Raw genomic sequence first — 10,112 nt, 5'->3', positions numbered from 1 at the left:
TTCATTTGTCCGAGCAAAGTCAATTTGGCTCTTGTAAGTTGGACAAGACACCAACATTTCGTTGGGCCGAGCAAAGTCAGCTCGACTCTTTTCAGTTGAACAAAACACCAACATTTCGATTTGGCTGAGCAAAATCAGCTCGGCCTGTGGATTGGTCAGAACACCAATATTTCATTTAAGTTGGTCATGATGCCAACATTCCAATTAGGCGAGCAAAAATCAGCTCGGGCCTTATGCAAATTGGACAATACACCAATGATTTCACTGGACAATACACCAACTGTTTGTGCGGTCTGTTTCTATACCGGCGAGAGGAGATCAGCTCGGCCCCTTTCAGGTTGGTCTCCCTGCCCCTGGCATCCTCAGAGGCCCAATATCCTTGCAAATCACATAGTATAAACAAAAAGTATAGACATTTTTCATTACAAAGAGCAGTGCTTATAGACGTCCCCAAACGCCCCGGGAGAAATCCTCCCGTTTTGTTCATATGGGCTTACTACAGTTCAGGACTCAAATGTCACGGTCCTGTATCTAATCTTGCAGAGTGCAATGCAAGACCGATGAATCATCAAAGAGTCCAAATCTGGCAAATCGTTTTTGAAAACAGATTTTTTTGAAAGAAGTGCCAAACATGGACTGCTTTGCTAGATACAGAGTCGCCACCTAAATATTTTATTTTGGGGAATTCAGGAAACCCTGACTCGTTTGCCTAAGGCCATGTGTCCGTTATCACCAAAGTTGCCTCGGCTCGGGAACTTGGGTACGATTGGGGAAGGTCACTTCGTGAGCACCCTCGCTCGCCCGATCAAAGATCGGCCTCTACTAACCATGATATCGAGTTTTGAAAACATTATGTGCTCTTATTCCAGTTTATTAGCCTAGATTTACTACGTGATGCACACAGCATACAAGTATAGATTGGATCGCCTAAATTGGAACAAAACACCTCAGGTTTGCTTTTGAAACGGTTTGCTACTCGTAAGTAGGCTAAAATGCGAATTTGCCACCCTAAGGTGGGCTTAGAAAACAAGATGATTTGCCACTCTCAAGTGGGCTTAAAACTCACAGTTAATGCATTATTCTAATTCAGATAATCCAACCTTCACCCACAGGCATTCAGGCAGGTATATCACATAAACAGTTAGCCTTATGGTAAACATGCTATCATGGCAGTCACTCACACGCATGCAAGGATGCTAAAGCATAAACACTTACCGAGTACTCTGAGCCAAAACAGAAACTAGTTAGTAATCAATGCATGATCCTAGTTCATGTTAAGATGGCTAATGCAATACATGCAAAATGCAACTAGAAATAGGCTCGGCTATCCTAAGAATGACATATGAGATGCTACAACTAACACGTATTCAATTCGGAATTGGAATACAATGCAGTTAGTATGATTCGCCGAGCCCGGTGCATGCAAGACAGATGAATGAATGCAAACATGCGAGCATAAGGATGCTAATTGAAACATGCCCTAATCTAACCATCATAAACTGATAAATAAAATGGAGAAAGACGTGGGGTTGGAAGACATACATCACACATATGCACACTTATTACAACATTGCCTCCCTCGAGGGATCCGAATAAATAATACAGTCCGAATAAATAACAGCTACAGCTAATTATTACACAACATTAACTAATTAACAAACTAGCTAAGTAAGCATGTAAACTACATGAATGTGACTGCCTCGGCTCTGTTTTGGGTGACGATGGATGCATGCATGCTCGAGTCGCCTCGTCGGGAAATTCCATCGCGATGCCTCGTCTCGCCTTTGTTTGCAACTGATTTTAGAAATTTGCACAAGGCTCCAAGAGGCTGAAACTCCACCCTGGGAAGGCTGCCGACCAGATATTGGCTTAGGAAACACCTGCCGACCACCCTTTGTGGTGGAAACCAAAAAAGGTGGTCGGCCTGCCAGAAAACTTGGTCGGCCGACCACTTTCTGCCCCTGGATTCTGGTTTTTCTGCAACAAAGGCAAGAGTGAGAGAAAGCAAGGTATTTTCAATATATGTGTGCAAGACCTCTCTCTCCGTCCTTGCATAAGCTCAAGGGGATGTAATCCTCGATCCTCGTGCCACTAATCACGCATCTCGATGCATGATGGCCGAGGAGTCGAATTGCACGACTCATTGGGACATGAATGCACATATAAGCAACTAAAGCCAACGACTCTATCATGGATAGTCAAGAGTGTCGGCGACCGAGAATCGAGATACGATTCGTCACTTGGAGTACGAAACGTCCCTCGTTTCCCGTGCTTAGACTAAACCCTACTCCAAACACAATGCAACAAATAAGGATGGCATAACATGCACAAATGCAACTAGCATGCGATCCTAATGTAATGCGACCTAATCATGCAAACATGCAAGGATGAGATGCAAACATGCTATTAGTATACACAATGCAATGAACCACATGGCATACACAATGCGACTAACAACCTAGCATACGCAATGCAAGGAAATGAGATGGCATACACAATGCAACTAACAACCTAGCATACGCAATGCAAGGAATGACATGGCATACACTGTGCCAACAAAAACATAACATGTACAACACATTGCAACATGACATACACAATACAGGATGGACTTAAACCAATGTGAGTGGACCTCAGCCACACTCACATCAGTGGCCATATGATGGAAATGGCCTAAAATGATGGCTCGGAATGCAGCGAAATGGAGCTCATTCAATGGTCGGTAAATGAGGCATACAAGCCCGACTTTCAAACGCATTTAAAGAGTATAAAACATGACAATATAGCATTCAAACAAGCTCTGAAATATGATGTATAATGGGTCCAAAACATGAACACACCTCAGTATATGCATGGAATGGACCTCAAAACTCAAAGTTAAGCATGAGTATTGAACTACAAGCATGCAAAACAAACATCATTCAATCATGAGACCCAAAAATAGAGCTAGGGCAATCCAAAATACACACAATATCAGTTTAAGGCATGGCCAAAAAGTGCTAACATGAAGGGTCAACAAAGCATGCGAAGTAAGCTAGTGAACCATGATTTACACTACACGTATATGAAACACATGAGGCTCACCAAACCAACCAAAAGCAGAAGTATGCCGTGCCAAAATATGCTCAAATAACCACTGAAACTCAGCCAACACATGCAAGAATGAAGTGCTTCTTTGAAAGGCCATGCAAGAGGTTATTCTACACATGTATGATGGACACACAAAATGGAAAAACTACCTCTGGACAAAGGTTATAAGGGTCCTAAAACCCACCAAAAAGGCTAAGAAGCATGCAAGTGAAAGCCCCTTTGAAAAACCTTGAATGGGATTGTTCTACACATGCACAATAGACATTCAAAATGGCCAAAAGGGCTCTGGACAGAGCTCATGCAGACCTTAGGACTCACCAAATAGGGCCTGGAACATGGCTTTGAAACATGCAAATAGGGGCTCCTTAGTAAGGCCAACAAAGTTAGTAAAGAGAACAAGGGGTGAGAGGGTTACCCCTCTATGATTTTGAAGCTCAAAGACACATGTTAGCCACTGGAAATCCACTGGATTTCAATGGCTAAAAGGCCAAACCAAGGCCAATGCAAATGCTCAAATGCATAGCTCAAAACATGAGGAAATGAAGCATGGAAGGGGGTAGATAACCCCCAACAGAAAAATGACCTTAAGCAAACATGTTTATAAGCTCAAAATAAAACTTTTTTCAGTTTATGTCGACGTCCAAAAATGCTTGCAAATAGAGCTAAACTATGGAGCAAAACAATGTCAAAATGGGAGAAATAGAGACTTACCCTTGTAGCATAGCAATGTAGCAAGCTCTGGACCAAGAAAGTGAGTCTTCAACCTCTAAAAATCAGCTCCAAGATGCTTGGGTGGATGGTGGAGGTGTTGTGCTAGGAGGTGTAGTGCAATGGGTGCAAGAATAATGGGGTTTGGAGCTTGAAGAAGAGAGCTATGGAGGGAGAAGTGTATGTATGCCTTAGCTAAAATGTTCAACCTTTGCAAATGGAGAGGGAAACCTCTCTTATAGAAGACAAAGGGCCAAGGCTTCTTGGACAAGCCTCAAGTAAATGGTGCAAGCTTCTAAAAGAAGCTAACCAAAAGGGTCAAGCTTCTCCTAGAAGTTAAGCAAAAAAGGCCAAAGCTTCCTTAAGAAGACAAACAAGAGGGTCAAAATCTCGGAGGATGGGTCAAATGCTTCACAGCTGGCACAGCTATATTGCATCCAAGAAGGCCAAAAAACAGAAAGTAGGCCGACCAGTTCAAGTGGTCAGCCGACCACTTACCCTGGTCGGCCGACCAGGGTTTAAAAGGGTCAATGTGAAATGCTGGTCGGCCATACCAGAAAAGTGGCCTCCCAGATGAGTACAACACAGCTGTATGGTGGGAGACCAGAAATTGTGGCCCAAGAGAGAGAAAAACCAACTTTCTAGCAAGGTTCAAAAGGGTGAGGAAGAAAAGCTGGTCGGCCTACCCATATTGGTGGCCTCCCAGATGAATACAACACAATAGTGGTATGGGGGACCAGAAATTATGGCCCAAAAGTGAGGAAAACCAACTTTCTGTCAAGAAAACCGGCTGGAGGAGAGAGAAAATGGTCTCCAAAAGAATTTCTGGTCTCCCACTATAGTACCACCTTCCAAACAAAGAAAATAGGGTCCATACCAAAAATGAACCCTAACCGATGCAAAACGAGGGTTCGGGGGCCAAAACACGCGGCCCAGGGCCCCGAAAACAGGCTGTTAGGCACCGGAGGTGGCGCGCCACCACGAAGGTGACCTCTCAGGCCACAGTGCCCCTCAAAAGAGAGGAAACAAGGTGTGTGCCAAAAACCGGAACAAACGGAGGTAGTTAAGCGGTCCCAAACCGAGGCACGCGGCCGACAGCTCCGAAAATCGAAAACTGGTCTCCAAACGGGAAAAATGGCCTACGACCACGAAACGTAGCCTACGGCCACTGAGTGATGGTCTACGAGACCTCTCCCTCCCTTCAGGAAGAGAAAATAGAGAAAACAGGACCTGGTTCACAAATCGAGGCAAGGCACGAAAAGGTTCCGAAGCCCGGAGGCAAGGCTCTCAGCCGAGACTTTGCAACCTCAGAACGAGCACAATATGCAACATCATCGAGCGCTCAGTTGGTGACATCTGAGTCTTAAGGTTAGTCAAAAATGGGGTGTCTACAATGCTATCCTTATATCGAATGCCAGAAGGCTAAAGGTCTAGACAGCTAAGCAACAAAAGCGATTATATTTCAAAAGTAAAAGATCTTAAGGTTAGCTGCATTCCACGGTCTGGGGATAGCTTTACCATCTAAATCTTCCAGATGGTATGCCCTTTTGCCTGCCAGGCCAGTCACCTTGTATGGTCCTTCCCAATTTGCACCAAGTTTTCCTTCGCCAGGGACCACCGTGTTGCTCATCACCTTTCTCAAGACCCAGTCCCCGATTTTGAACAGCCTAGGGTGCACAGCCTTGTTGTATTTCTTGGAGAGTTCCTGCTGATAGGCCGCTATGTGGATCAGAGCCTGTTCTCTTCTTTCCTCGGCTAGGTCAAGCTCCAATGCGACTGCTTCATTGTTCAAATCTGGTTGAAAACTCTCAAACCGGATAGTTGGCATACTAATTCCCAGCGGGATAACGGCTTCCATGCCATAGGCCAAGGCAAATGGTGTCTCTCCAGTCGATCGCCTTGGCGTAGTGCAGTATGCCCAGAGCACATTAGGGAGTTCTTCAACCCACTTCCCTTTGGCTTTTTCAAGACGCTTCTTCAACCCGTCTAGGATGGTCTTGTTGGAGGCCTCCGCTTGCCCATTTGACTGAGGATAGGCCGGTGTTGAATTGTAGAACTCAATTTTCAGCTCTTTGCAAAATTCGCGAAAGAGTTTCCCATCGAACTGAGTACCATTATCTGAGATGAGGGCCTTTGGTATTCCGAAGTGAGTGATAACATTTTGCCAAACAAACTTCTTCATATCTTTTTCCTTTATGGTTGCCAACGGCTCGGCCTCAACCCACTTGGTAAAGTAGTCGGTAGCGGCGATGAAGAACTTGCGGTTGCCCGGTGCAGCTGGGAGTGGCCCCATAATATCTAATCCCCAAAGCGCGAACGGCCAAGGACTTGTAAGGAGGAGCAACTCTCTGGCTGGCTGGTGGATTTGGTGAGCGAATTTCTGACACTTTTCACACTGGCGAACGTATTTCTGCGCGTCTGCCTGCATGCATGGCCACCAGTAACCTTGGGAAATTGCTCGGTAAGCCAAAGATCTGCCCCCCAGTGTGGCTCCCGCAGATGCCCTCATGAATCTCATAGAGGAAAGCTTCCATTTTGGCGGGATGGACACACTTTAGTAGCGGTCCGGTAAAAGACTTCTTGTACAAGGCTCTGGACGACAAGAGCCAAAACCGCTCTGACTTAGCCCAGATTTTGTTGGCTGCCTTCTTTTCTTCGAATAGAACTCTATCTTTCAGGAAGGTGATGATGGGGTCCATCCAGGAAGGTCCCAAGTCGGTGCAGAGTACCTTGGGCACTTCTGGCTCCTCAATGCTTGGCCGAGGCAAGAATTCTATCATCAGGGGATTAGGGAAGGCTGATTGTGTAGATGCAAGGCCGGCCAGTTCATCTGTTGCGTTGTTTTCTATACGGTTGATTTGCTCCACTCGTATGGCGGTGAACTTCTTGATCTCTGCGCGCACCAGCGCCTGATACTTGGCCATTCTTTCATCCCTAGCTTCATACTCCCCAGAGACCTGATTGACCACCAGTTTGGAGTCGCTGAACACCATGAGAGCCGACGCTTTCATCCTCAATGCACTCCTCAGTCCGGCGAGGAGGGCTTCATACTCCGCCTCATTGTTGGACGCAGGGAAACCGAGCGTAATTTCTTGTTCGATGAGCAGCCCATCCGGGGAAGTCAACACGATACCCAGTCTGGCGCCATGCCTGTTGGATGCCCCGTCGACGAAGAGCTTCCACATCTCGCCAATGAACAACTTCCAATAATCAGAGGGATTTTGTGAGCTTCTCAACTCCAAGGCTCTGGTCGGCTCATTCTGGTCTCTTTCCTTGCCTTGGTTGGGTTCACACCTCGATGAGTTATCCGGGTTCTCAAGTTCGGCTGTCATTTGCTTTTCTTCTACTCGCGAGCCAACATTTGTCGCCATTGCTTGAACCACAGGCTGTGCCAAATCCGCTCTAGCCAAATCAACCGGGCAAACCGGATGCATTCCAAGGGCAAATTCCACCACAAAGTCTGTAAAGGCTTGAGCCTTGATTGTGGTGCGCGGTCGGAACTTGATGTCGTACTGCCCCAATTCCACGGCCCATTTCAAGATTCTCCCAGTAAAGTCTGCCTTTTCAAAGAGCACCTTGAGTGGAAACTCGGTTAGCACAACTATTGCATGGGCATGAAAATAGTGCGCCAGCTTTCTCGAAGCCATCATCAGGGCCAGCGCTAATTTTTCCAGCGGAAGATATCTCGTCTCAGCCGGGAGCAGAGCCTTGCTTACATAGAAGATGGGCAGGTGCTGGTGCCTTCAGCACGGACTAGGACGAAGCTCACCGCATGTTGAGAAACCGCCAAGTAGAGATACAATTCTTCACCCGATTTTGGCGTGACCAAGATTAGGGCTGAGGAAAGGTACACTTTTAGATCCGCCAGTGCACGGTCATATTCGTCATCCCAGAAAAACTTGGCCTTCAAAGTTTTAAAGAAGGGCCTACAACGATCTGAAGACCGACTGATAAATCTGTTCAGCGCGGCTGCCATCCCGGCAAGATGTTGCACGTCCTTTGTGGAGTTTGGGCGCTCCAGCTCCTGTACAGCCTTGATTTGGGACGGGTCGGCTTCAATTCCTCGGTTTGTGACCAAAAAGCCCAAGAACTTCCCGGTGCCGACTCCGAAAGCGTACTTGGAGGCATTCAAACGAAGCTTGTGGTGTTTAAGTATAACAAACATCTCTGCTAGGTCGGCGAGGTGTTAAGACTTCTCCTTAAAGGGGAGCGAACATCTTTGTTACCATCCTTTGAAAAGTTGCCCCGTCGTTCTTTAGTCTGAACGGCATGACTTTATAACAATACAGGCCTCTAGGGGTAGTGAACGATGTGATCTCTCGGTTCGGTTCATACATGGCTATCTGGTGGTAGCCGCAATACGCATCCAGGAAGCTAAACCTCTGATGGCTAGCGTCAAGTCCACCAGCTGGTCAATTCGAGGGAGGGGGAAGCTATCCTTTGGGCATGCACGGTTGACTGTCTTGTAGTCAACGCAAACTCGCCATTTGCCATTCTTTTTCGGAACAACTACCATGTTGGATATCCATCGAGGGTATTGCACTTCTTCTATTGCCCCTGTTTCTAACAAATTTTGACCTCTTCTGCCACTACCTTGGCATGGTGCAGAGCCGAGCGGCGAGTCCTCTGAATGACCGGCCGCGCATTAGGGAAGACATTCAACTGGTGGCAAATAAAGCTGGGGTCGACGCCAGGCATGTCGTAAGGTGTCTACGCAAAAGCCTCCAAATTGGAAACCAAGAAGTTGACATAATCCAACCGCTTGGCGTTAGACAAAGATGATCCCAAGAGGAAGAACTTAGTTGGGTCGTTCTTGTCGATGCGCACTTCTACCAAATCCTCGACCGATTTTTCCTCGGCCTTCCTTCCTACGTCTTCCAGGACTTCCTTCCCTTCCGGTCCCTCAATCATTTGGACAAACCCTTTGGCTACTCGACTACCATTTACCACAACGAAGTATTGTTTTGCCATCACCTGGTCTCCCCAAACTTCCTCTATTTGTTCGCTTGGCGCCGGGAAGCGCAAAACCTAATGGTAAATCGACGCTACTGCTTGCATGGCATGCAACCAACCCCTGCCCAAAATTAAGTTGTAGGTGGATGGAACTTTGAGCACCCAGAACTCTACTAGCTTTGTGACTGAACTCGCTTTGACCGGCAATATGATCTTCCCTACCTGCTATTCTGGCTGAAAGTTGAAGCCAACCAAAGGGGACGTCGTAGGGGCCAAGTCCTTGTCCTCCAACTTCATTTGTTTGAACGCGTCATAATACATAATTTCGACAGAACTCCCCTGGTCGATCGAGATCCTCTTGATGTCAAAGTCTTTGACGTGAAGGGTTACCACTAGGGCATCATTGTGGGGCATCTGGATCCGCTCCAAGTCCCTGCTCGAAAAGGTAAAGATGTCCTTCTCCTCGGTCTTCCCTTTCTTCACAGCAGGCTGAACGGAGAGCACTTCCCTCATGTGCTCGGCTTTCTTAATCATCCCTCTGAGCTCGCAGACCCTTGCCGGTTCAATGATGCCATGGATGACGTTGATTACACCTTGGGGTGCTGCCTCTAGGGCGGCTAGGCCGTTTGGCTCGGTTTGCCCCAATAGCGCGGCTTTCATACCCCCATCTATGTATCGGTCAAGATGTCTCGTGGCCACTAGCTCCTCTAAATGTTGTTTGAGCGACAAGCAATCCTCCGTTCGGTGTCCCCGTTCCTCATGGAAGGTGCAGCGATATCTTGAATTGAAGCCTCTCTGTGCATTCCCCAACTTGGCCGGCCAGCGGACAAAAGGCTCGCCTCAGATCTCACTCAAGATGCGGTAGATAGGGATTTTAAAAACCGTGGTGATTCTAGTCCGCGCCTTCAATTTTCTCTTGGCATCCTCTTCTGTATCACGTGGAGCGTCAGCTCGGTCGTTTCTGCGACCTTTGTTTCTATCATCGCTGTTTGGGCCACGATGTTGATCTTTTGACCGGTCGTTTGGGCGGTTGTCCTCCTGCCCGACCGAGTGAACCTTCTCCGCCACCCTTCTGTCCGTCACTACCGGATTAACTTTCTCGGTCGCGGAGGCGGCATCATCCTCCACATGAATGTGCTCATTGATCCGCTGTATCAAGGACTCCATGGTTGTGGGTTGGTGCATTGTGAGCGAATCTCGCAGCCTATGTCCGACTGAGAGACCCCGCTTGTATTGAGTGATCGCCAGATTGGTAGGGCAGTCAGGATTTCATTGTAAGTTTCCCAGTACCTTGCATTGTATGCCTTCAACGAACCTCCAGATTTCATCTTGGCGCCCAGGAGATGGTCGACCTCCTTCGG

General features: G+C 47.3%; 1 protein-coding gene across 1 annotated transcript; it reads right to left on the bottom strand.

Annotated features, from left to right (window-relative positions):
• Positions 1 to 6,188: 6,188 nt before the first annotated feature.
• On the bottom strand, positions 6,189 to 7,445 carry LOC145806310 (uncharacterized). The gene has a single exon (XM_082902913.1). It carries the CDS (start codon positions 7,443 to 7,445, stop codon positions 6,189 to 6,191), a length of 1,257 nt encoding a protein of 418 aa, XP_082759039.1.
• Positions 7,446 to 10,112: the final 2,667 nt, after the last annotated feature.

This window comes from Camellia sinensis, chromosome 13, assembly GCF_055761805.1.
Source record: "Camellia sinensis isolate YWXY chromosome 13, ASM5576180v1, whole genome shotgun sequence".
In the NCBI taxonomy this organism is placed as follows: Eukaryota; Viridiplantae; Streptophyta; class Magnoliopsida; order Ericales; family Theaceae; genus Camellia; species Camellia sinensis.
This window is presented reverse-complemented; position numbering and strand designations above follow the sequence as displayed.

Excerpts from the sequence above, each read along its gene's own strand:
- LOC145806310 (XM_082902913.1), bottom strand. The coding sequence starts at position 7,445 with ATGGCTTCGAGAAAGCTGGCGCACTATTTTCATGCCCATGCAATAGTT.